Source organism: Hippoglossus hippoglossus, chromosome 1 (assembly GCF_009819705.1).
Source record: "Hippoglossus hippoglossus isolate fHipHip1 chromosome 1, fHipHip1.pri, whole genome shotgun sequence".
Classification (NCBI taxonomy): domain Eukaryota; kingdom Metazoa; phylum Chordata; class Actinopteri; order Pleuronectiformes; family Pleuronectidae; genus Hippoglossus; species Hippoglossus hippoglossus.
In genome coordinates, this window is record NC_047151.1 from 16,389,462 (window position 1) to 16,417,461 (window position 28,000).

The following is a 28,000-nucleotide window of genomic DNA, read 5'->3' on the forward strand; positions in this document are numbered from 1 at the left end:
ACATCCTCAAGGGAATTATTTAGGACTGAACCTCTCTGTACCAGCAGGGGGGAGTAAAAGCATACTTTTGTGCTTCGGGATAAGCCCGTCCTAGGTCACACACTGTCCACAAGGTGTCACCAGTAAATCAGAAAATAATCAAACGAGAGGATCAACAGATATAACGATGATCCAGCGCTTGTTCTTGACTCTTAAAATGTGTTTGTTTAGCTGAAGGGTTTCTGTGTTTATTAGAGAGATTATAATTATTGTAATGACTGAAATGACAAACTGCCCATTTTACTCTATAACAGATCCAAAAGATGGTTTAAAGTGATTTAATGAAACTTAAAATGGTCTAAATTGCATGACAGCACCAATATATTCCTTTTGGACTAATGGATAAATGTTACCATGTATGTATATGCAAAGAGTTTATTGTTCGGAGTCCTATTAAATCACAAATGAATGATTTTTGTTTTCAAATCGTTAACTTCAAGTCGACACATACAACAGAGCAGACGATCAACAACACAAAACCAGTAAAAACTTGTTCATCATCACACCTTTTAGCTGATTTATTTATTTCATAAACATGTTAAGCCAACCATTGCCGTGCTGGCAACAGGTACACACCATATAAGGAGCGGTGCATTGCACTGACATCATACTTTTCGTCAAAAGAAATGTTTTATCACATTTTTCCCCTTAAAAAAAAAAGAATAGACAAACCAATTGAAAAGAGCAAACAGTAAGGATGACAAAGACAAGGCGTTGTCCTGCAGCGGCGAGGGGACCACTGGCTTGTCCAAGCACTGATCGTCGAGGAAGACTTCCCAACAGTCTCATCTGAGTCCTCTCCTTCGCCGTCCTCTCAGCATGCGCTCTGTATGACCACGCTCGCAGACCTGCTGAGCCAACCGTCAGGCTGACGCTTCCACTGACTGAAGGTAGAGACTGTAGTGCCTTTGCTCAGTCTTCATCATCTCCCACCTTCTCTGTGCAACTGGCAAAGTAACACACTGGAAATGACGAGAATAAAATGACAACAGAAACCCTACATACAGTCATACAATACGGTCACAAACATTATGAAAAATGGGCTCGTTTCCTTCTCATTTTTATACAAAATATAAGGGATGCTTCTGCAACCAGGAGTTTAGTTTTTCCTCCTCTTGAGATATGAGGCTTTGATATTTACGCTGGATGTCAACTGTTACTGTGTTTTTACAGCAGTTCCATGATATTGGAGGACATCAGAAACATTTGGGACAAGAACTAATGCACAACATTAACAAATGCAAACAAACAAGTCAGTGATTCACAGATCGAACAGAAGATATTATAGTATCATATGCTCTTACTCACAATATCCCCCCCATGCACTACACAATAGTCTTGGATTTTTCATATATTACATATATGCTACATTCTCTTATTTCTTATTTCACTGATATAAAGGCAAACATACCTCAATGCAAAGTGGAAGCTGCTCTGCTTTTCTTTACATTTAAATTAGTATTATAGGTTGAAATCTGACAATTCAAACAGTATGACTTAGCTCATAGCAAACATAAATGTAGCCCATAAACTGGATTTTACATAAACTCTTAATTCCTCTGATAGCAAGAATAGCAATTTTCAATCTTTGTTTTTGTTTTTAATCAACAATCACAATGTATATACATATCACCAGAACTAAAGCAAGCTCAATTTTAACATTCTGATCTTCCAACTGATTCTTTTTTTTGTATTGCACACACATAAATACACGTAAAAATACAAGAACTAATTTTTGGGAGAGGTTACAGTAGTAGATTTTTAAACATCTCTATTTCATATTTAAAATGCATACCAAAACATCTTAAAAAACAAACAAACAAATGTTTTCAATATGCTTGTTTCATAATGTCCAAATACAGTGTGCCGCCACCGTGTGGTGGTTTCGAATGATGTCCATTAATAAAATGCCATAACAGTAAAATGTATTAATACTTAGTGTCCTGTGCGATGTTATATCCTTATAGGAGGGTCAAAAGGTCAGAGTGCAGTCATGGGTTGGTTGTCACTGCCCGGCTTGATTTGCTGATGGGTTATTTTAATTTTATTTTTTTGGACCAAATGTTGATATTCCATTAACTGCAAGAAAAGGGAGAGAAAATAAACGTGAATCTATACAGAGAGATTACACAGAGCAATGGAAATGATTATCCTGTCGGTCAAAAACTGACTGACAGCAGACATTGGGACACAACAGTAGAGGACAGATGTGATTATTAACATCAAGAGGCCCTGATACAAAACCACCGTGCATGTTACTGAAAATGCCTCATGCACGCCGATGGCACAACCCACACATTGTCTTTTCAGGAAGTGTGTATCGGCTGCTGATTTACTGACATCTCGCTTCCTCTCCTTTCACTTTCATTGAACTTGTGAAAGTAGGACATCAGCATTTAGGATTTTATTTGTTTGTGAAATAATTGTCAGCATGACGTCATCCAGCATTTACCTGGGCAAGGTCTACTTCTATTTTAAGGACAAGGAAGTGTATGGCTCATAAATGGAGACAAGTCCAGTGTCCATTATAAAAAAGACCTGTTCATCCTGCTTGTTGTTGTGATTCATTGAAGACGGAATTTTTTCACTGATGACTATCGTTCCTCTGAATTAAGTCTACTCCACCTTGGAAAAAGAATGTTCAACTGACAAACTTCTCCAAAGTTTAGCAACCATAACTATACCAAGCCCTGCAGGGTGGGGTCCTTTATGGTTTTAGATATCAAGTCCATAATTAAGACAACTTTCCAAGTTCTTGTTTTAAGATGTGTCAGTGGAAAACATTAAAAAGGGCCTTTTTATATTTTTATTCACTTGTCTACCTCATTCTGACTTGTCTGCTTCTGTAACAGGTGAATTTCCCCGGTGTGTGGATCGATGAAGTTTAATCTTATCATATCTTAAATAAAGATGGAGGACATGGTAGCTGCCCAAAAGTGAGCCCTAATCATCTTGATCGCCCTCTTGTGGTTGACTGCAATTCAGGTAATTAACCCCACCTCTTCCGTCAAGGTCAAATGTCACGCCAAATAACGTTTTCTCAAAGATTATTTTATTTTAGGTAGTTCTTACTACACTGATGTTTGTTCAAGTGTTCCTTTTTCAGGTAAGTTTGGTTTTAATATATTGATGCTATAAGAGAGGGATCAAACATCAGGATTGACTAGGCCTCGATACTGCAGCTCCACACCACAATCACTACTAGGAAGTGGAAACAATCTGTCGTCCATCTGTATTTGTATAAGCCCTTACGTACCACTTAGTTGGTCTACAACAAAGAGTACAGCTGAAAGCAGTAGCTCATTTCATTATAGTTGAAGTCATTAATGATGCACTGACCCTGGAATGCACTTTAAATGTGTCATCCTGCTATGTCACTGTAGCACTGCCGTCAGCTGAAATGACTTTGAGCTGCTGCGTGTTTCTTACTGTCTCTTACTGGGAAGGGATGCTGGGGGAGCCAGAGCGGTGGAAGTGGATGTTCTGCCACTTGCCGTCGCGGCGATGCCACACACGGGTCTCCTCAGACTGCATGGTGCGGGGCATGCCGCTGGCGTCCATGTACTGGGTCAGTCGGATGTAGGCGATACACGCTGCGTTCTCCCCGATTAGGTGCACATGTGGGTTCAAGAGGATGGTGTGCACGGGCTTATTCCCTTTGGACAGGGCTGCAAACGAGACACCGATTAAACAGAGGTAAAACAAATACAGCTGCATGTTTGTGCAAAAACAAAACACAGATGGTACTTATGAAGATCTACTTACTGATATGCAAACAAGAGGAGCTAAAGTCTCCAGTATGTTGCTGTTGGGTAGTGGACAAGCGCAGGCTCGCCAAGTGATTGAGGTTTCTGGGACATATCTGGTTTATTTGAACTATTTTTAATCGGGACCGAGGACATTCTGCCATTTATAGCAGCCATTATTCATTAGTGATTTTCTGCTCTAGGGTTGGTCCACAGTCACAGCCGTGCCCTTGGAGTGCACCAGCAAACACGAGCTGTAAACTGATACGGTTGACTATTGATATAGAACAAACAATCTAGCCCCTGCACGGCAATGAATAATTTACACTCTCTTTCATGCAAACATGCTCAATACCCCTTTTGTTTGGGACCTTGTTTTAAAAAAATTGAGATCTATAGACTATATTGTTTTTCTATCATTGTTATCCTTGCAATTAAGAATGCAGAATGTTGTCACTCTGTGCATCGTAGGTTTGTCTAACTCTACCTCACCTGTCCACTAGTAAAGAATATGTCCACAAAGATATTCCAGTTACACTGTTACTATATGTTGTTCAATATCTGCCTGCACATTATGTTGTGGGTCAAAAATCTCACTAAACAAATTGAGTGCTATTACTACGCATGCTGGTTTCTGTAACTAAACTTCATTTTGTCATGTTTTTCAGTGACCAGGCCACCGCCTATTTTCCAGTAAGTTACAGTGAAGAAACCAGTTCTCTCCACTGAGGATCACACAGGAAGTTTCCCCACTTAGAGCAAACAACTCATGATTCATAAAAGTCTGAACATTTTGCCAAAGAAAGCCAGTTAAGTTGGTAAATCTGTTCTTTAGAAAAATGTTTGCAGCATATGTGGGAAACATCAAGTTGAATTGAATAAACAAAACCCAACTTCTAAATCTTGTTTGGGACCCACAGCTGTTACAACTTAACAGCTCTGAATCACATATCATACACTGTGATAAATTACTTCTAAACTCAATGCTTCTACTGGACTTCTACTTTGCCATTTAGTTAATCTGTTTTGCAGAGTGTGATCTGCTGTCCTGATGATGCTACTAAACGTTTTCGAGATTGATTCTTTTTGGATTCACCATTCTCAAAGTAAAAGCGATGGAAGTCATGTCCCTCCACCAGGTTGCCCAAGGCCTCGGGTTCAAAGGAAGTCAGTCCAGGATCACATATCTTCCTGTAAAACCCAGAGAAAGAAAACAGAATCAGCAAAGGAAGTAAGAGAATCAGTATTCAGGTAGATGCAATACTGTATAAATCCAGAATAAAAGAAAAATGAACTTACGCGTAGGCCTCAAAGTCTCCGTTGTTGATAGACTCAATCAGCTGCTCAGTGACTTTGATAATTTCCTGTTTGCGAGCTACAAAACAAGATCACCCAACATCAACAACTACACAAATGGATGTGAATCATTTGCTAAGTGTTACTGTATTTCAGGCAAATGTATGTTCGAGTTCGGAGAACGACAATCTGATGGGATCTAGTCTACGATTTAGCAGGATTTCGGAGTTATTAGAAATGGAAGGCGCTCCAAAAAAGTATTTCAAAGCTTTTTTTATGCATGTCTGTGTAACATAAGAACAAGAAAGCCTCCCATGACTAATAGTGAGATCAGGCAGGAAAATGCAGGATGACACGATTTCTTTCACCCAAAAAAAGCTCAAAAGAAACAAAGACAAATCGATGCAAAGTATTCTCTACAAAACCAGTTTGAACTATGTAATGGTGACAGTTACCTTTATTGTTATTGGTGCAGGCTGGGGGATGTTAAGAAAATAACTTAATTTGTGCAACAAAAATACATTAAATAATTAAAGATACTATATATCAAAAACAAAAACTCCAATGCTGAGTGTGTATGTGACTCAGCCTCTTATTGTGTGAGTCAGGGTTAAGGTAACAAAAGAACTGAAGGTGAAGGGAGGAGTGGGAAGACACAACCTGAGAACTTCTATTCAAATACAGAGGAGGAAATAGGAGCAGGTAATTTACGAGTCTGAGAAGTAGTCAGTGCAACAAAAGGAGGCAATCATTTGAAAACAATAGTAGAACAGGATTTGAGGCACATCACAGTTTTTCTCCAGTGACGACTGACTAAGACTTGGCACCTCTCTCACGCTGGAGGGACTTACTCTGAAGTGAGGAGGTGGGAGTCTGTCTTGAGTCAGACATCTGTGAGGAGCGGCTCTTAGAGCTCAAAAGACCACTCACTAAGCTGCCCAGACGAAGAGCTGTCAAGTGTGTGTGCGTGTGTTTGTTTGTCGGGTGGGGGGGTGTCACAGAAATTCGGGTTGATTCAAGGCATTCATGTGTATGTATGTGCAAAGGCAGGATAGGGGAAATTGTTGTTTTCGCACCAAACATAAAAAGGGAGGAAAGAAAACAGAAAAGAGAGATTTAGTAAAACTGAAAAAACCAGATGGGTGTGTAAGACAAAAAAGGGGGAACAGCAAGCAGCATCAACCTCGGGAGATAAAACGGGAGAAACTTGAGGATGTGAGGGAGGACGGGACAAAAAAAGAAGAGGGCGGACTGCGTTCTGCGAGAAGAGCTGACAGCCAGAGGGAGGCTGCGGTACTTAATTAGCTGTGTATTTTAACTGCGTTTAAAAAGCAGGGTGAAGAAAAACAAAGGGACCGGTCTGATTGGACATGGTGAGGACTGACTGGTGGAAACGCAACATGTAGGGGAGAACTGTAAATGTGAGAGGGGGACACAAGTTTTCCTACCTTTTACATCTTCATCCTCTATGGTGGTGTTGGCACTCTCAACGGACTCCTGAAGACAACATGCATATGTTAGTCATTTGTATTTGTGTATTTAGATCATTCATCCAATATCTGAATGAGTGCGAACAAACACCATGGCCATGTTTACCGTATATAGGTCATCATGATGTATCACAGTTTATGTTTGAATTATCAGTCAGAGCTGAAAGTTTCTGATAAAAATTCTCTTTTGCAAAGTCATATTTTGCAATACTGATAGAGCTCGGCCATGGGATGTTGCAATCACATGGTCAGGGTCATGAAGCCCCTCTAGACCATCAGATGAACAGGATATTAATGTTTTATTACACTAAAGATAAGAGCTCTCATTGGTGGAGGGGGATTCTGCCGAGGGGTTATGTTTTCACTCCTGTATGTTGTAAGTTTGTAAGATTGCACAACAGCTCCTGGACGTATTACCACAGAACTTGGTGGAAGGATGGTCAAGAAAGGACCCAGGAATTATTTGTCACTTTCTCTAACATTGCAAAAGAGGAGCGTTTCCTTTTTACATTGTCATTGATTTGGCAGAAAATAAATTGTGGATCTTGATGAAAAAATGAGACACGTTCAGCTGACTGATATTTAGAGTCTGTGCACAGCTTTGATAGTAATTAATGCAGGTCACTATAACAAAAATGAATGTTAGTTTGTTGTGGTTTGTTGTAATACCTTGTTTCCATCCACAGGGTTGTGAATGACAGTTGTCTGTGGTTCCTAAAGAGAAGAAGTAAAAAACAGGAACATTATTTTTTAAGGGGAAATGAAACCGGTGGGGCTTTTGTGTATTCTCAGTATTTGAAGAAAGTGATGCACCACTTATTTTGACATAGACTTGTAAGTAACACTGGTATAACTATTAGAAATACTCTAATCATAAAATAATTGAAACATGGTGGTACAACCCTTAAGTTATTTATCTGAATAGTATAAATCTATCTATCTATCTATCTATCTATCTATATATCTATCTATCTATCTATCTATCTATCTATCTATCTATCTATCTATCTATCTGAATGATATATGTATCTATTCATTAATCTATTGTAAGGTGATCTGATATAAACTACAAACTAAATCCTTCTTCATCTGCCTGCACCAACTTTTTATTCCCTCTTCATACTTTTATCTTCCCTCTTTTTTTTCTTTCTCTGCTTTTCTCTCTTCAGCCTCGCCAGTGTCCTGCCTTAGTAATCAGATGTCTGGGCTTTTGTGGAATCGATCCTGATGACCAGCTCTTCTAATCACTCAGCCAGATTACACTAGATTATAGCATCAGCACTCTGCATGTCTGTGTGTGCGTATGTGTGTGTGTGGGGGGGTTTTACAGTATGTGTTTGTGTGTGTGTGTGTGTGTGTGTGTGTGAGAATGGAAAGTGAAAGGAGGATAGAGAAAGATGGCATGTGCCTGTGCTCATGCATAATCATCTTGCCAGCAAATGGGGAGGCGGAAAGCCTCTGAAATCATGCAGCGCAGCAGTCATGTGGCCTGACATCGGCAGCCAGCAGTCATCAGACAACACGTGCAAGCCAGTGAGTGACGGCCAAGCCACAACCACAAAAAACAAACTAGCAGACAAGCTTTGTCTCTCCAGTCATGCACTGACAGCAAACTCTTAATAACACATCATTCATGCTCGGACTCGTGTCAAGGAATTTTATAGTTTCACAATCAAAAAAAACATTTAATGACGTGGGAGGAGCTCATGCATGGTGTAGGTGTGTGAAGAGACAGGAGGGATTCTTGCAGAGGAGAAGGGGGACGGGGAGCGGGGTCGGGGTGAGGTAGGGGTCGATCCAGGCCCACACTACTCCACGCTACAAATCCAAACTTACTTATCATTCCTATCATTTCAAATCCTGCATTAACATTATAAAGGTCGAGCATATCCAAAGTGTGCCCCATGCAGGCTATGCTAATTCAGATGAATGAAAGAACACATCAATCTGAATTATGAATATGTTAACTCTCATAGTATCAAATACCGACACATGCTGCGCACTCACAAAAGCTTTTAGACACTATTTCATTCAGGGATAGCCTTAAGTTGAGTTAGACATTTCACCCATTATGTTTTTTTTTTCTTCCTTTTATATTCTTATACACCTGATTAGAGTCATAACAAGCAAATTGGGACCAAACAGGACCTGGTCTGAGCGCCTGTGAAAGGGTGAACCTGTACCTCCTCCACAGTGGGGGGTGAGGTTGGGAGGATGTGTTGCAGATGAAGGTGCGACTGTAGGCGAGGGTGTGTGTGTGTGTATACCAGTGCAGGGGCAGGGTCTTTAGGACTGGTCACTGTGTTGGCTTTGTTGTTGACCTGCGGGGGGCAGTGTAGAGGGGTAGATGACTCACACACACTTCTCAGACCTGAACCCCCCCCCCTACACACGATCCGGCTGTGGTCCATTCCAAAGGATATCATCCCAACTCATCCTTCCCAAAGATCTAATGATACCGAGTGTTACGCTATTACCAACCAGGACGTGTTGGTTAATTGTGTGTATTTTATAAAACACACTCAGACCCGGTTTATACTTGTTATTAACATGTATCTTGGGTGATCCGAACACAAATCAGCATTTGCACCTGCTTCATGTGCCTCCAAAGCTCCCAGATGACCACATCTTTTTGTTTCCTATTACATCTACTGTTACATTTTTGTTTCAGATCACAATGTGTCTTGGTGGTCTTTTATAATTTTTAGCAGAATTCAGCACGGTCGATTTATGCTGCAATCCACAAAGACACAAGTTCAGGGATAAAAAGGTTATTGTGCTACCCTGAATAGTAATTTGAGGAAAAGCTTTTTATGCTTTTTATAGGTTAAAAATGCTGATTAAATGATTAACTGCTAGTTTTAAGAGGATATAAAACAGGCTGTTAGTAACCATGGGGGAGTACAGCAATCTAAACTAATTTTTGACCATCCTCTCTGTCAGATAATTTAGGAACAAGTCAGAAAACATTTATTTAATATCCAATCAATAATAAAGTAGGAAGTCTTTCCAAAACATTATTTTGTCATCCATTCATATTAAAGTAGATTTGTACTAATACAATCATTTATAAATAAAAATATAAATATAACAGTTGAATAATTTTGGGCAAGGCACACAGCTAAGTTTTCAGTTTACCTAATACAAATTAATAAAAGGAAATCAAAAAAGGTAATAACTGATGTATAATATCAAATAATATAATGTAATATCGATGGCATCTTCTATATTCAGCATATTTTTTGCATATTCACAAAATATGGCATTTAGACATATCTTCCCACCATAGCCGTGCCCTTTCATTTTCATTAATCCCCATGATATCTATTTTGTTTTGATTTTCACTTCCCCTTAGTCATGTGACCCTGTTCAAACTCCCTGGACGGAATCATGCAGCGTGAAAAACTGTGTGTCTGAGTTCAACCCACACACAGCAACACTGATTCAAACAACGTATGTCGTGGTCCAATTGCCAACTTCAGTGTAAACCAGGAACACAGAATTAATCACAAGACTCTCGACACACTGCATCAAGTGCTAATTTCAGATGGGAGCCTTTAACACAGAGAGATAATGACAGAGCACAACAGTCTTCCAGAAATATAGTAGCTTGCATATAATCAATGTCTTAAGCCACAAAACACTTGTTAGATAAAGCTGAGGAAATAACCATCACTGCTTGGAGTTACTGTTCCTGAATGATGACGTTATTCAGTGCAAAATGCATAATAATAATAATAATAATCCATATGCTCCTCTGATACAGCACATTCCAACAGACTAATGCAAGAAACAAAGCATTTTCTTCACTGTGCAAAGCCACTCACCTTAACGCCGTCTGTTTTCTTGTTGAGCAAACTCTTGGCTGCTGTGGACGCAAAGAAAGAGACGACACTTCAGCATACTTCAGCAGAGTTGACAAACTGAGTCCTGAGGCCTGAGGCTTCACTAACATGCAGCAAGCATCTCGATCAACTGTGCTTATCCTCAAACTCCAGGTGCAAAATCCGACCGCAAGGTCCATGATGCAACAGATGCTCTCAACGGCATCACCGTCTATGCAAAGTTGTTGATAATGACCATTTATTCACATTCACAGGGGGCTGAGGGGAGGGGTGTATTTAGCAGGCGATGAAAGGGAAAGTCTTTCTTTATCCAGAAAACTCACACACAGCATTCTTAAATGAACAGATGCACGCACACACACATGCACTTAACCACTAGCGCCCACACATACAACCCCACCATTCATCTCCAGCTTTGTTTCTGAGAATCCAAACATTAGGTTGCATTTCAAAATACATGCTGCATCTGTGTCTAAATTTAATTCTGCTCTCATATTGGTGCTTTTGCAAGTGTAAGCTTCAATGTCGCTCGTTTTCAGAAACCAGACACCTCAACTTCATGCATATAAGACTGGCCATCAGAAGAAAGACAGATACAACGTATTGGTTGGGCCCAAACACACATACAGTATTTCCCTGCCATCCCCAAAAGTCTTACCTCAAATGGATACCACATTCCAAACAAAAGAAGGAAAGAAAATTGAAAAAAGGAAGAAAATAATGAATAAAAAGAGACACAAACGCACTAATGCACTGAACTGTAGAATGAAGGGAGAAGGCCCCGAGAAATTACAGATAGGTCAAAGGAAATACATGCAAAAAAGTATGACAGAGGTAGAGCGACAGAGCAACAGCTGAAGACAGATAAAGAGGATGACTCTGTTTTACCAAAGTCATATTTGTGCCAAGATCGTCTTTGTTTTACAGAAAAATAGATCGAAGGTGCTGCAGCATTGTTAAAGTTAAAGGTAAAGATTAACTGCACATTTTACTGAGTAGCGCCTGTAGTGTGTTTCCTCAGACTAGAAGATGGAGCAGCTAAACAAACCACCCCCAATGGAGCATTTCCAGCCACCTGCTTTTTAAGATGAATGTTTTCAGTTATGTTTGGTGAAACCAGTTCTTGGACACTACACTGAGAGAGACATACCTGAGAAGTTTCTTGTGACCAGCAAAGTGGTCAGTATGGCTCCCTGCAGTGATAGAAGAGAAGGAGAGAAGAGGAGGGTGATGATGATGGAAGGAAGGAGGGAAGGAAAGAAGAAAGGAAAGAGAGGAAAGTAATGGTGATGCAAGGAAGGAGGGAGGGAAGGAAGAAAGCAAGGAAGAAAGGAAGGAAAAGGAAGATCCATTATCAGGTCACAGCATGAAAGTGGAGCAGAGCAAAACAGGAACTTGAAGGTTTTAGAGAGCAACTCATCATTTTTAAGTTAACGTTAAGGGGGGAGAGAGAAAGAGAGGGGGGGGGGGGGGGGGGCACATAAATAGAAAACCGGAAGGATTGCCAGAAGTCTCACCTTGAGTTTCCTCCTGGCGTTGAATTTCTTCAGGCACTCCACAGTCTCCTGCCTGTGCATCATGGAGGCCACAGTGGACCGTTGCTGCAGGGACATAATGAAGGGATTTGAGGATTAGGGAGGAATTGGAGACAATGGATGGCAGGAACGTGTGGACGTGCATATGTGATCATGTACGTCAGATAATAAAACATTTAAGCAGTGTGTCCACAATGGTGGTTAACTATTATTAGTGTATAGATCTTTATTTGTGTATCTGAATCTGTGTGTGAGTTTCTGCATTGCTGTTAGGGTGTATATGTGCCAGAAAATATGTGAAACCAACAATAAAGATTTTGATTGGCGCTGGATCAATGAAATATCACAGAGGTTTGAAAAGAGGAGAAGATCCGCTCATTTAAAAGGTCCAAATAAAGGATTGTATTTGGCGTGGTGACGTTTCCGAGTCGCCATTTTATATACAATCCCCGTTAATGAACATATGTGATGTGTCCTAAGAATTAAAAGGTATAAGAAATACACATCATAGTTAGTAAGTATCATATTACAAAGAATAGTGTTGCATCTACAAAACGTACATAACAAAAACACATTATACATGAATAATAGTTTGTAATCCTCCACAAAAGGCTCCGTCTCATTATCTGTTAATATAGGAAAATGTTAGGGTATGTATGTGAAAGGGTGTATATGTGAAAGGGTGTGTGTGTGAAAAGATGTGTATGCGCCACATACGCAGATCCAAGGGTGTTTGAGAGCCTCCGCAGAAGTGATGCGTTTACTGGGATTGATAGTTAACATCTTGTTGATCAGATCTTTGGCCTCAGGAGTAACAGTGTCCCACTCTGGGGATGGGAACTGTAAAAATAAAATAACACAGAGTATCAAAACTCATTACTACAGTCAAAATATAGATATACACAAAATATATATTCATCTGATATTTTATTAATATTTGAGTCTAAGGAAAGAAAATACTATCAACCATTATCGGAAGGAAAGAGACAAAGTAAACCTGTGTGTACGACTGACTGTGTGCATTAGGGCTATGTCTGTAGGTCTGAATTCAAAATTCTAAATGATCTTGTAAAGTATAAGTAAAACTGTACTGTACTTGTACTGCAGTTGGTAAAGTGTACAGAAATACTGTTTGTTTCCCTATCACTAAACTTCACTAATGCAAACTAGAGAAAACTACTGAGCCAAAAGATCTGAGAAGTAAAGTGTGGAATAATTATTTTTAATTATGTTAAAGGTTATTAAAGGTTAACTCCAACCCTTTAACGATAGCCCGAGCTTTTATGCAAATCATCACTTACATCATAGGCCCCGGCCTTAATTTGTTGGTAGAGACGGTGCTGATCCTCGTCCCAGAAAGGAGGGTAGCCCACCAGCAGGATGTACAAAATCACACCTGAAAGACAATGACAGGAAGTTAAACGTGTAGAGAGCTAATATCAAAGCAGTGCAGTGCACAGACACATTAAGTCACTGATAGTCACTGCACAGTACACTTGAAACAACATGAAGCTACAGTGTAGGTGCAGACCACGGTTCTTCACACACCTGACAAGATCAGACAGAGCCTGAGACTGAGGCTTTAGCTCCAGCGTCAAGTTCATTCGAACAGTTGCAGTGAGAGAATTTGAATGTTATTTACCACAGGCCCACATGTCCACTGCTTTCCCATATGGGTCTTTCCTCAGAACTTCCGGAGACAAGTAGCCCGGGGTGCCGGCAAAACCTGGAGGAGTGAGATGGAGGGAGGGAGGAGAGGCGGAATGGAAGGGCGGGAGCGGGCAACTCATTGACAACGCTAACTGAATGATTGATTGATTTGGTTGCTAGCTTGATCGACCAACTGATTCACCTTGAAAAAACAATGGGTGGATGAATACTCACCGAACCATGCCTGCTGGTCCCCCTGCACCTCGATAGCAAGCCCAAAGTCAGCCAACTTGACCGCCGCCCCCTTCAGCTTACTGGCCAATAGAAGGTTCTCAGGCTGGGGGGGGCGGAGTCAAACAGGTTAGAGGTGAGAGGTCACGCGCTCTGGGAACAAGCCGCCCACAGACACAGATCTAAAATCAGATTAGCCAAACCAAGTCCTAATGCAAACCATTAGGGGTCAACCGCGCTAAACTGCTATTAAATCAGTGTCTGAGGCAACTCCCTTTCTGCCACACAGATGACAGAGAAACAGAAATGGGCACGGGACCAAATCTCTACGAGACCACGGACATGTTCCATGCCAGGGCTGTGGACTTGCTCCCCGGTCTCATGGATTCGGAGAGAGTGAATTGGTCGTAGACATGATGAGTTCAACCACAGTGACGCCAATCCACTGTTCAAATCCATGAGCAGGAGCACAGTGCACGCCGCAGGGAGAAGGATACAGGGGGAGGGTGCGGTGTAACAGGAGACGCTGACATGTAAAAAGAAAAAAGTGACTGCGCAACATATGGAGGGCCACCACATACACACACTGCACACTAACACAGTTTAGCACAATCACAAGTATATACAAGCCCCCAGCAAGCACATGTACACATGTACACACAGACACACAAACGCGGACACAGGTGCAGAAAAGTCTTTGCTAACCTAAGGTCAGTTAGACAGTGCGTGCTAATGAATAAAACATTTCCTAACATTTGGAAAGTCTAACCACTGTGAGCTGTCACTTCATGGCAGACATGAGACTCAACAGGACGCAGACACTATCTGACAACTGGACACATCTGCATAACCATTTGCATAATGATGAATAAATCCTCCTGATTATGAAGCATCTGAAAACTTGAAAACTTGAACTCTCTTTTTTTCTTTTTGTCAACTGGTACAATTTCATGTTCACGATCCATTCGAACACATTCGAGAGAGCTTCCCTGTTTTGTCGTCCCTCTTTCCTCCACATTAAATGACTCTTTAGGCGTTGTGAGAATACAGACTATACAGTTAGAATATGCATGACCTTGGAAAATCTTTCACATCGCAAGATTTAAAAAAAAATGTAATTATGCAAATGGTTATGAGGTTCGGGCTCGTGATTGCTCCTATTCCTGTCGCCAGCCCTACATACTCTCTCTCACACACGATGCTGCCATGCTGTCTGCAACATAGCACTAGTGTTAAAAAAGGATCTTTATTCTTGACATTGGCACGAGCAATATTGAACCAAGAGTATTGACTGTCTCGAAAAGGATCCAGAGTAACACTATCGCAGGGCGGAGCGTTTGGGCGTGTGCAGTTTGATTTGAATTCTACTCCTGCAAACCAGTAATGCAGTGAATGTTGAAGCAAAGCTCAAGGTCAAATCTCATTTAACAACTTCGCGAAGCTGCCAGAGCCTCTATAAAGACATACTGAGAGTTTAACAACAAGAAGACCCATAACAGGATGTTTATATGATGGAGTATCAGGGTCACTTAAAGGGGAAAAAATTGAGATTTTGGGAATAAAGTTGTAATTTTATGAGAAAAAAGTTTAACATTACAAGAAAAAGTTGTAATTTTAATAAAATTAAGTCTAAATTGTGGGTTAGTATCAGGACTTTGAAACTTTGAGACTATTCTACTATGTCTATTCTGAAGAAAGAACCGCACCAACTTTGAAGAAGTTTATTCTTTTGTGCAGAAGGAAAGGTTTGGTAATGGTTGACTGCAGCGTTATCATTTGTTATATCTGCGTGATATTTAAAGGGGTTTTATAGTTTGTAAAGAAACAATGAGACTTTTTCGAGACTTAAGAACTGGAATTAAATTACGAATTTATTCTTGTAATATTACACCTTTTACAGCTATATTATATATATATATTCTCATTATCTCAATACTTTTTACTCAAAAGATGAAGACTTTATTCTCGTAATATTCCATCATTATTCTCGAAATCTCAAGAATGTTTTTTCTTCAACATGACCCTAATATTCTGTACTATGTTTCTTTTCACACGAAAAAACACACAAACAAATAGTAAAAGAAGCAAAGGTAAGGACAATGAGAAAACTTTTGTCATCTGTTGTACAGTCAGGTCTGAACAGAGCTGCACCCTCGGCTGCACCGATACAAACCTTCAGGTCCCTGTGGACGATCCCATTAACATGGCAGTGATGGACACTCTCCAGGATCTGCTGTATGCATTGGCTGAGGGGAGGAAGAGCAACGGACGAGCGCAGGGATGAGATGAGACAAAATGGAAGGAGAGACAAGAGAAAGGAAAGAGAGGAAGGTAGAGAAAAAAGAGAAGAAAAATCAACTGAAGGGAAGAGAAGAGGAAACAACCTCATAACAATGTATCGTGTGCTCCTCTCTTTACACTTGTTATGAGTGATGCTGTTTTCTTTATGTATGACATAAAGTCACATGATGGCAAGTCATTTTTCACAGGATATGATGGATTACACTGTAAAGACAATCTAACGCTTTACAAGGTCTATGACAAGAAAACAGATACACTCTCTCTCTCTCTCTCTCTCTCTCTCTCTCTCTCTCTCTCTCTCTCTCTGTCTCTGGTCAAGTAGGCTGTGTATGATTAATGCTGCAGGCTATATGTCGTTAATCACCTTTATAAATAACTCTATGAGATGCCTCAGAGACAAGGCAGCTGCATCACACCTCTGAGACGACCATATGTGAAGCACACAAATATACACACACACATACAGTATGTAGGCGCACCAGTTGTTCTCTCCGGCAGTGAACAGAGATGCATAATAGCTGCTGTGCTCGGCAGTGTGTGTGTGTGTGTGTGTGTGTGTGTGTGTGTGTGTGTGTGTGTGTGTGCGTGTGTGTGTGTGCGTGTGTGCGTGCGTGTTACCTGGCATCGGCCTCGCTGTAGTACTCCCTGGCTACGATATCCTCGAACAGCTCTCCTCCTGTGACGCTGTGGGCAGACAATAGTGTGCACACTGAAGAACAAACATTTCAATTTAGATTGAATCACTCATTTATTCATTTACCTCACATCTACATAGACGTCTTTACACAGCGGAGTATATCAGTGGACATTTTATAGCAGAGTCTCGGTACAGTGGATATGAGGCAATTAAATCAGTTGGTTTTTTTACATTTTAAGGAAAATTGTAACATACTTTAAGTATTTATTAGTAAAAGCATTGCTACGGTTTAGAATTACAAAGTTGTGGTGTAACCCAACCAAGCTTTGTGAGAATATTGCTGTACATGGTGTTTGTTGAGGGATTTTTGACCATCCTCACACATTACTGTATATGCCCCTATATATTATGTATATATTATGTATATTGTATATTATATCTGTACAGGAGAGTAGTGCCTGTCTAAACTCCACAGATACTCCATTCTCTCTTTAAGCAGTAACCAAGATCAGGTTATAGATAAAGGATCAACCAACAGTACATTGTAGTGTCTGCGCTCAGGGACTTTCACATCTAACTCAGATGCCCCAGACAGAGAGGCACCAACTTCAACTCTCACCAACTTCAACTCTTTTGCGTATTTCACCAGTGGCAAGATGTAAAGACACAATGTGATTTAGGAATACATACTTTAGGCTTAACTGTCCAATAGAACACCTACATGTAACATAGAGAGTGACAGCAATTCTAGCCATTCATGGATGTCCATAACAGTGTTCACCTCAAACAAATACACAATACTAGAAAGCAAACCAAGACAGAACATGTGAAAGTGGTGCGGTGCGTACAGTTGACTGAGAAAGCGTGAGTGAGAGTCTCTTACTCACAGATCAAACACCAGATAGTGGAAACCCTCTTCTGATATGCTGTCATGGAGTCGTACTGTCGAGGAGATTTAAGGAGACGCATAGGACAGAGGAGGAGAGGAGACAGAGGGAAAATAAAGCCATTACTCATCATTTGCAGCTCCCTTTGTTCTGCTCTGTCTCAGAGTTGTGTATCACAATATGATCATGAAATGTCGTGTGAGTAAATCAAGCAGCAAAATAAGTTTGAAATGTGTTCTACCACCACTTAATATGAGTCATTCTGTTTTATATGATCAAAAGTGTTAATGTTGATTTTCTTTTTAAAAGACAGTGAGTTATGGTTTTTTTCTTAATGTTTAAATCTTTAATGTTTATATCATCAATAAAATAAATTGAGACTAACACTTAAACAAACATCAGTGTGATAAGAACTACCTAAAAAAGATAGAATCCATCTTTTTTAAATTATTTAACATGTACTTTGACTTTTAAGTTTGGTCCATGTCCCATCCACTAACATGGATGAGGCAGGGTTTATTACCTACACTGCTGCCAGCCACCAGGGGGTGATCAGGATGATTTAGCTTTACTTCACTGTCATGTCGTTCATCTTTATATACAGTCTGTGATCTGAGGTGTTAACACGGGATGTTGGGCTGTGTCTGAATTCAGGGGCTGCATCCTTCGGCGTCACAGTGGACATGGTCGCCTCCTTCATTGGGCCGCGTAAACCACGAAGGCCGAACCGAAATGAGATGGTCAGGTCTACAAAGGCTTTCCCCATCAGCGTCACCAGCTCATCCAGCCCTTACTGCTGCTGCCTAGCAACAGAGCTGAAGTAAGACAGGACAAGAGGGTTTTATTCTCTCTAGGTTTTTTTTACATGTGTACCATTAGCTAAGCACTGGGCGTCTCCTAGCTCGCCGCCGCCATTATGTCTTTTGAAAAACGGTTTGTCACTAAAGCACAATGAATCATGGGATATGTTAGGCCGGGAAGGATCCACCCGGTGGGGTTGGAACAATGCATTTCTTGGCCAAATTTGAAGGAGCCTTCGAAATGGAACAGCCGCGTCGCGCCGCTGTGGTGCAATCGTCTTCATGCAGCCTTCGTAGGATGCAGCTTCTGAATTGAGACACAGCTGTTGTATTGACATTGTGAAGTCAGTGATACACTCGAAGCCCTGAGCATTTGGCTCCTGATGCTAAAGAAGAATGTATCTGTAGTGCCCCTCATATCACAAACTGACTTATATACATATATGTTTCATATTTAAGATTACAGGGGTCTGGAATCAAAATGATCAGTCATCTCTGTTCTTAAACGTTATAAGAGCAGAGGTGGTTTGACATTGAGTGGAATTGCGGAGCTGTCAGATCAGTTTTAATAACAGTGAAGATAGGAGGATTAAAGCAGACGAGTGTGCACAGAACAAAAGAGGAGGGACAGGTTCTATCAAAGAGGAGGAAAGAGTGTGAAGGGTCAGTGGTTAAGAGAGAGAGAGAGTGTGTGAGGCTCCTGAGTTTCTGATGACGCAGCGGGGAGAGCGCACAGATACATCATCATTAGATACCCGCTCACACACAAACACACACTTGCTCTCTCGTAACTGTATCTGGAAGATGAATGGCCACAGCAGGAATCACCAGAGACCTGAACAAACTGTTGTTTTCATTTGTATCTGTGTTCTCGTGTGTGTGAGTGTGTTCTGAGCTCGAGGACTCGCAGCTCACCGATGTTGGTGTGCTTCAGTAGACGACAAATCCTCGCCTCCCTCTCCAGCTTTTGATGATCTTAAAAAAAACACAGGAGACACAAACACAGAATGAGTGAGGTTATTTTCTTTACTTTTCATTATTCCCTTCTATGATTGGCTCCCTGGATCATCTAACATGAAGTTTGCTGCAAGTTAGTTTTTGACTCAGCGGAGGAGACGGTGCACGGTTGTCAGCGTCAGTGTGTGTTTCTGTACCTGACATTCACACTGCTGTGTGTGTGTATGTGTGTATGTGTGTGTGTTGTGTTGTGTGTGTGTGTGTTGGCTTCGTGTCAGCTCTGTCTTTTCCTTATCGGAGCTGAAATGCTTGACAGGAATAATTTGACCTGATATGTGCTTGGTTGTGTGCCACAAACAGACAGACAACGGTGAACATCAAACACAGTGAGCAGCCACAGTGGGCTCATATTGACCTCCACTGTCAGACTCAATATAAGCTCCTGCAATCTGCTCACAGGTTCCCTTTGCTACAGTGAGAAGGATATAAATACACAAGGAAGTAAACTACATACAATTTCACACATCTATGAAATGTTTAACCCTAATTAAATGTAATTATCAAGACCTTTTTTCTTGAATTAACCCTTATTTGAAAATATACATCAAAAACCTGAGCTTGGCAATCAGGTTGAAATCAATCACTCAAACTAATGAAAATATTTGTATTTATTGATATTATATATTATCATACAACATCATGTGGAAAAGTTATGCAAAATCATATATAAAACTAGAATGGCCAACAGAACCTCACAAGTTTGACTGAGTTCTTCCTTGCGTCATGCCCCATCCATCCAAGACATGTCGGTGCATATCGGTTAAGTAGTTTTTGCGTAGTTCCGCTAACTAACAAACACAGACGAAAAGATCTCCTTCTTGCCGAAGTTAATAATCAACTTGATGTTCAGTGCACTGAGCTGGATTCCAGTCATGTATACATTTGACTAACCCCTAAAGGGTTAAATCAAAAACTTTGTTTTGAAACTTTTTAGTAATTTCCCAATATTTCATCATAGACAGTATCTAAAGATAGACAACGTGTCTTCACTTCCTCCTTCTACTCTGCCGTCTTGCACCAATCACACTCTGCACAGAAGCGGTCGGGTGATGGAGCCATGGGATTGAGGTCCCACCCATACATATGCTTGTTTGACCAATCGTGAGTTATTATTGTCAATCATGATGTTTGTATAGCATTAAATTACTAAAAGCAAGCTTTGAGAAAGAATTAACACTTGAACAAACATCAGTGTGATGAGAACTACCTAAAATGACAAAACATATCTTTGAGTAAAATGTATTTGACTGACATTGACTTTTTTGTTTGGTCCATGTCCCATCCGCTAACAATGAGGAAGCAGAGTTTATGACCCATACTGCAGCCAGCCACCAGAGGGCGATCAATATGCTTGGGTGTCACTTTCGGGGATCCATCATGTCGTCCATCTCTATATACAGTCTATGAATTTCACAAACTCAACTCAACTGGCCTCCTGCAGTGTAACCACACTGGGTCTGGTCACATGACGGCTCAGAAATCATCAGACATTTCTCATCTGTGAGTCCAGACTGATCTGATCTGACTTCGTGAACAAGAGGTAACGTTCAAATCTCCCATCACTACTAGGTCCAGTGACTCCGATTCAGAACAACTTGAGTCCCAGCAGTTGTCGTTATATCGAGCGATGCGATCCGGTGTCGACCCATTTCAGCTTTTCCTCTGGACATATAGAAAGCGAGAGAGAGGCAGAGCGAGAGAGAGGCAGAGCGAGAGAGAAGGCGAGGGAGAGAAACAAGAGCAGCGGGTTCGACTTTTTTTTTCCCTGATAAAATAGGACACCTATTTTTTACTCTCATCCTTGCCTCCTTCCTCTGCTCCTCTTGATGCTATGGAAACCGTGGACTGTGCAGCTCACAGGCAAGACCAGCAAAGAACGCCAGGCAGCTTGTTCCCATTATAGGTTCAGGTATCTGTTTGTTTGTGTTGGTGTAGCGCATCTATACAAAGTGACAAGCTGACGCACAGACAAACTTAGAGCTCCAGTGTACTTTGAATGAAATAGAACTTGGCGTGCTCTCCAACGCTCTGTAAAAAATGTGTGTGTGTGTGTGTGTGTGTGCGCGCGCGTGTGTGTTACAAACTAAAGGTCTGTACGTGCACACACCAGCGGAGGTGGAGTTTTATCAGTCGCAGTGAAAGAGATGAAGCCAGAATAAAATCCCAACAGTGAAACAAACTACAGCAGGAGCCATTGCTACACGACAGTTAAAGCTAAAAATACATCGGGAAGAATTTTATTTAAAACCTCCCTTTAGCTACGAGCACAAAAGCTGAAGAGGAGAAGGCGTTTTCATTCCCCCACACCACGGACAAAGAAGTGGGTCTGTGCCTGTGGGTTTGATTAAATCACCTTCATCGAAAATCTTTCCCATCCCTCCATCCATGTATGACATTAAAAAAGCCAATAAATCAACAACGTATAATGAACTTAAAAAAGAATCATTTATTTATTCAAACATAAAATAATCATATTTTTGGTTTCTGCATTGTTAAATACATTTTTGGATGATCTAGTCCTTATTTGCGTGCAGCAGTGATACAGACCCACACATATGATGAACCAATATCATAAATGATTGTCCATCAACTTTTCTAGTCTTGATGACTACTCAAAGCGCTTTACAGTGCAGTTTCTGCCATTCACTCACATATTCATACAGTGCATCTCATCCTCTATGAGAAAGGAGAATTGGGATTCAGTATTTTGCCGAAGAACATTTCAACATGGGGAAGACTGGGATCGAATCGCTGACCTTCTGATAAGAGGACAACCGCTCAAACCCCTGAGCCACAGCCAACCCTAACTAACCCTAACCTCGTTTAATGTTTTGTTGACTTGTTTACTTACATTATGCAAAATGCTTCAAACAATTTCCAGCCCAGAGAAATCCGGGATTTTAATCGAGGTAATGAGACGTTGTATTTTGTTCGCCCTTCAATTGCATCATATCAGCTTTACTTATAGCTTCGTCTGTCTCTGCTTCCAGGGCAAACATATGACGAAGGGAAAAAATACTGTTAGCCAGTAGCCAGTCGGTTGTTTTTTCCTTCCACATTTTGTATCGGTCACTTGTTATGGGTCATGATTATTTATGACCGTTTTCTGCACGTTCTGTCATCAAAGCTCTCTTAGTAAAGAGCAAAATCACAGAGGAACCAAGTGACCTGAGAAGATTATTGGACAAAAAAGTATGTCAAAGACAACAACTCCCATGATCCCACTCTGCTTCATTACATCATCAAAATTAGGTCTTTTGTTATTGTTTTGATTGAGAGGCCCCTAGTTGCTGTAGTTCCATTTTGCAAAAATTAAGATGTAGTGACAAAGGAGTAAACAAACATCCGATAGACTGAAAACATGCACCCAGAGGCCAAGGGCAGAATCACGTGGCGCTATAAACTAACAGCAGAGGTGATGGAGAGGACATTTCCCACACAAGACTTGCACACAGCCCCGCTGCCGCTCTTTTGTGTGGTCGCAAGTCCGCCATATTGCCTGTGACAATACGCCAATTTTGATTTTGCTTGAGGTGTACTGCCAGCTTTAGAGAAGAGCACAGCAGAGGGGCAGAGAGGCAGAGAGGCAGAGAGGCAGAGAGGCAGAGAGGCAGAGATTCAGAGAGGCATCCCGACAGAGCAACGACAGCATCTCAGCCAGTATTTCATGATGAGCAGGATCCTCCGAGCAAGGTCACTCTTCTCTCCATCTCTGCCTCAGTCTTTTTATTCAGTGCCACATATCTCCCTCTCATTCTCTCTGTCTAACACACAAACCCTATATTTCGTTTTTAATCTGGGACCTCATTTTTTTATGTCACTCAGAGATTTCAGTTTTTACACATGAATATTGGTTTTGGCCTAACAGCATCAAGTTGCAGGTTGCATGACAGAAACGCAACTCTCCCTAGTCTCTCTCTCTCTCTCTCTCTCTCTCTCTCTCTCTCTCTCTCTCTCTCTCTCTTCTCTCTCCCTCCGTCTTGCCCTTGCACCTTCTCTCTCTTCGCTCTCCTCCTTTTCCACCAACCTCTTCTCTCACCTAGTTTTTCTCCTCTCATCCCCACCCCTTTTTCTCTCTCTTCTGTCGACAAGTGCTTGTTCATTGTGGGACCTGTCGGGCTACTCTATAATATTTTGAGGCTGCTATACAGATAAAATTCAATTGAACTCAGTTGAATGTAGTGGCACTGCAGTGGTGTGGATGTGTGTGTAGATGGGACATTTCTATTCATTTTATATTTATCTGTAGTAATGTTTTCAAATTATACATAATATTTTATACAAACAAAGATATGCATAATAATAACATGTAATCTCTTATAGATATATGAAAAATAAGCCACAATCTTTTGTTATTGTAAACAATCTCATGCCCTGTGTTAATTTAAATCCTCACAGGCTTATATAATAGCTCCGCTTCATAATTCATCATGGCAGCAAACAGCAGACTAATTGCTAGAAAGCAAAGCTGTGTTGAAGTTCAACTATCAAAGCGTGCAGGCTTGAGTCTGAGCAGAGCACTGCAGTCATCATGTGAATTCATACAGCAGGAAACACATCTACTATCATATGTAGATGTTCTCTTTTGGATGCAGTGTTTCATACCCGATTTCAGATTTCGAAAGTCCGAGCTCTTTAACCAAAAAAATCTGAACTAAAGGGAAACACTGAGCTTTTTAGGTTGTTAACGTGCACATAGCAACAGGTGTGGTCCACGAGGAAGAGTCTACGTGGTCTTATTCAAGGGCTGTTAACTGACATCGAAGGAAATTCTAACCTCAAAATGAAAAATAAAGAATTGTCCGCAGTAGTAACTTCACCTTACACTGTCATGACTCTGGACTTTGCCTCTTTTGATGAAGAGTATTTCGGATTTGGTTGTTTTGGTTCTGTTTGTGGACTCTCTACCATCATCATTCTCTACCATTTTCTGTTGCAAATTCACTTTCATCCCATTTAACAGGCCATTGTGAGAATGAAGATAATGATGCTATATTAAAGTACATGAAGTCTGGTTAATGCTCAAAAAGGAAATTTAACATGCTGCCTTTTTAAATAAGCTTCTTTCTCTGTCGCAGAATATTTGTTAGAGCAATAAAACAGTACACTGAGTCTTGAGCTATTTTAGGCCTGTATTAGAAAGATATAATAGTGTAAGTGCATCATAAGAAAATAGTTAATTCACATTGCACACACGGCTTTAGGGGTATGCAGAGGCGGGTCATGTTAGGTGGGCTGTATTTTCCTCTACTGTATCTAACTGTACACTAAATGTCTGACATAAGATTGCCTCACTCCATCTCTCCATCATTTTCCACCTCCACTTTTCTTTCACTCTCTCTCCTCCTCCTCCTCCACAGGTAGTCCAGCCGACTGGACATCTGTTGTCTAGCAACTCCTGCACCAATCAGAGTGTCAGGCCTCTCCTCTCCTCTGCAGTGAAACCAGCCCTGCATGCAAATGGCCGACATCCGAGAGTTCGCACTCAACAATCAAACTCCACAGGAAAGCACCAGTAACTAATCCTGAAGGAGCAAGGACACGTTACAAATAAAAAGACATGGAATTTAAACACATCTCTTCTGGAACATCAAACCATTTATTCCTTAATGCACACACACAGTGGACATACATTAGGATGAGTAGGAGAGGGAGGAGTGTCATGATGCTCGTGTATAATCCTAAAAGGTAAAATATACAGCACGACAACAAATACCAAAGCCAAACTAAATGTCCGTCTAAATTAAACATATTCATAATTATTAATTAATTAGATCATTAATAATTGCTAATGGGTTGGTGCTGAAATGAGTAAAAGGCCCTGTCCCAATTCACTCCTAAGCTCTACCACGTGAAGGGGTAGTGTTTGCCCATTTCTCTATGTGATGTAGGGGTAGAGGCCATCCAGCTCTTCAAACACCCCTTCCACCGTAGTGTATTCAGGACCCCCTGAACAGGAAGGGGTAGATGGAAATTCCTGAATGCTTCATGATGGGACAAAGCGAATGCTGATATCAGAACTGTGGAGGTGGCTCAGCGAGAACCTCCAGGTGAACCAGGGAGAGGGGATTGGCACAACTGAGACTAGTTGGCCAAACAACTCTGCCTGGATTCAAACGGCAGCCGCTGCCAGAGACACACACACACACACACACACACACACACACACACACACACACACACACACACACACACACACACACACACACACACACACACACACACACACACACGAGAGGGAGACTGAGCTGAGAAGCGAGAGGGCCTGCACTTTAAGTTCTCTATTGTGAGTTTATTTTGGATTTAATAAAGAATGCTGAAAAGCACCAGTTTCGTCTCTGGCTGTGTTTGGGAGACCCCGGTGGCATCGGACATTGCCACAGGAACTTCTATATTTCATGTTGTAGTGTATTGTTGTATGTTGTGTATTAGTTTTTTACAAACTCCGTGAGGGAAGTTGTGATTGTCTAAAAATTCTCTTACAGAGCATATTCAGTTTTTAATGGACAAGAAAATCACATTTTGACACTTTCCCTAAACAAACTTCTGTTGCAGTCAACATTGAAATCAGTCCGATTCTCAAAAACTCTCAGACTCACAACAATGATTTGTGACTGGCTGATTAAAGTCTTTATTTGTAATTGTGTGTGTGCACTAACTGTAATTGTCCAACAAATGTGGAGCTACCCCAGCTGTTATCGTTCAGGACAGCCTGGACCTTCATGTCATGATAAACTGTTGTTCTCAAGATCTGTCTGTATGTAAGTTTATGTAAGTCATAAAGAAACGACAGTTACGTGATTTACAATATATCAAATGGCTTCCTGTTATAAAGGTTTTTTTTTTTTTTCACCAAAGTTTATTTTTGGTGACAGTAAATCTTAGAATCTTTTATGGTCGAGTTTGTTCAATCGCAAATCTTTCTTAAAAGTCTCTGTAGAGATGATATGTCGCTTTATTAAAGATGCAAGACACATAATGAAAAGTTGAACACTCATTTCAGTCGACTTAAATGTGGCATTAACAGCGTGGAGCGAGGAGACTTGTGTCTCTGCCAGCTGCTTTGCCGTCTGCAGGAAACTGACCTCTTGCATTTGTCACGTCATAAACCATCTTGTCTAGAACAATCTATTTCTTGGCGTCAGCATTCCAAGCATGTACCTCTGTGCTGCCCGGATTAGGATTTCACACTTCGCTCCATATTTAGGACGGTACATCTTTGTTAGTGAGTCAACCAGCCTGACATATGGTCAGAGCAGTCATATGTTACTCAAATGAAAAAAATTCCTTCTATTCTTCAGACATTATCTAGAGTTAAGAGTCATTCAACTCCATGTCACAATAAAAACCCTGAAGTTGGGAGGTGTGAGTGACTTGTTTTCTCAGTCACTTCTCAGGTTAAAAATAAAAGCTGCTGACCAGAGGATATGATGTCAGGTTTTTTCTTTTTGGTTTTGCCCAAGTCAGAATTTAATGATACAATTGTAATTATGAAAATTACGACTAAAGAGAGAACAATGCAGACCTACAGAGAAGTAATTAACTCTACCAAGGAGGTCATGTCTTCATCTGCGATTGCTTGTTTGTTAGCAAGATTACGCAAAACAGACGGATTACCACGGAACTTGGTGGAATGATACGTCATGGGTCAGGGAAGGACACATTACATTTCTGTGCAACTTTATTATCGTAAGATAGAATCTTTTCAACATTTTCCTTAAATGATGAATAAAATAATGAATGGATCTTGATTTTTAAGAATTGGGCACATTTCAGCGACAGATATTTGAGATCGTGTGCAATTTGGTGCAGATCCAGATGTAAATCCGTATCTAGTGAACTTAAATATGTTTTTATGCACTCTTCTAGTTGGGGTTGGTATCGATGAATGTGTGCAATTTTGTGCTTATCAAAATAAATTTTTAGATCTAGTTGATTTAAATGTGGTTTCATAGGGGTGTGGGCTTTTTTTAGCCAGGGTATGCTAACAAATGTGGTGAGAAACTTGTAAATACCACCAGTGTGTAGCTGAGAGACTTACTGTGGTATTAGCTACAAGGCTTGATTGAATTAAAGGGGTCAGTTGGGCCTTGGCGGAAGTATGAGCACTACTGAGTTGCAAAATAAGTCCCGAGGGAGTTAATAAGCTTCACTGGAAACACACTCACCAATCTGTAGATTCTACACAACATGAGTCATGTGTCTTTCCTGCTTCAATCCCCTTATGTTCCATACGGTCATATCTAGAGTGGATTTGTCGTTGCTGCTGTCGGTCACTTCCCTTACACTTCAGAGTGAGGTTTTGAAAAGTTGCTGGCAAATTGTCCACAATTTCTAAAGGCGACCCCCAACAACCCCCCCAACTCTATTACCCCTTTCTCTGTCTCTCTCTATTGTTGCACGTCTCTCTTTTAGTTTCTGATGTGTCACGTCTGCAACCGCACTGCAGCAGAGTGTAGTGCCCTGTGTGTCTGAGTGTGTGTGTGTGTGTGTGTGTGTGTCTGTCGGGGCCGTTTTGTAGTTTGA

At 40.9% G+C, this 28,000-nt stretch overlaps 1 protein-coding gene and 1 long non-coding RNA gene across 9 annotated transcripts in view; one reads left to right on the forward strand and one right to left on the reverse strand.

Moving 5' to 3' along the window:
- Positions 1-532: 532 nt before the first annotated feature.
- camk2d2 (calcium/calmodulin-dependent protein kinase (CaM kinase) II delta 2) overlaps positions 533-28,000 on the reverse strand; it is a 40,398-nt gene continuing 12,930 nt past the window's right edge. The window contains exons 3-21 of one of the 8 annotated variants that reach the window (XM_034600581.1): positions 19,373-19,432; positions 17,658-17,712; positions 16,752-16,817; positions 16,006-16,078; positions 13,836-13,938; positions 13,594-13,677; positions 13,253-13,347; positions 12,669-12,791; positions 11,934-12,017; positions 11,567-11,609; positions 10,399-10,436; positions 8,839-8,892; positions 7,241-7,285; positions 6,530-6,578; positions 5,537-5,557; positions 5,085-5,160; positions 4,882-4,976; positions 3,469-3,707; positions 533-2,118 (exon numbers count right to left, since the gene is read on the reverse strand). In XM_034600581.1, coding sequence (XP_034456472.1) covers positions 3,475-3,707; positions 4,882-4,976; positions 5,085-5,160; positions 5,537-5,557; positions 6,530-6,578; positions 7,241-7,285; positions 8,839-8,892; positions 10,399-10,436; positions 11,567-11,609; positions 11,934-12,017; positions 12,669-12,791; positions 13,253-13,347; positions 13,594-13,677; positions 13,836-13,938; positions 16,006-16,078; positions 16,752-16,817; positions 17,658-17,712; positions 19,373-19,432 — 1,397 coding nt within the window. In that variant the 3' untranslated portion in view covers positions 533-2,118; positions 3,469-3,474. Of the gene's footprint in view, positions 2,119-3,468; positions 3,708-4,881; positions 4,977-5,084; positions 5,161-5,536; positions 5,558-6,529; positions 6,579-7,240; positions 7,286-8,838; positions 8,893-10,398; positions 10,440-11,566; positions 11,610-11,933; positions 12,018-12,668; positions 12,792-13,252; positions 13,348-13,593; positions 13,678-13,835; positions 13,939-16,005; positions 16,079-16,751; positions 16,818-17,657; positions 17,713-19,372; positions 19,433-28,000 lie in introns of all 8 variants that reach the window. The other 7 variants (XM_034600565.1, XM_034600572.1, XM_034600557.1 and 4 more) reach the window with 7 other exon arrangements.
- Positions 7,514-27,973, forward strand: LOC117770890. The gene is made up of 3 exons (XR_004615452.1): positions 7,514-7,932; positions 17,226-17,230; positions 27,951-27,973. It is a non-coding gene; the product is annotated as an uncharacterized LOC117770890 (long non-coding RNA).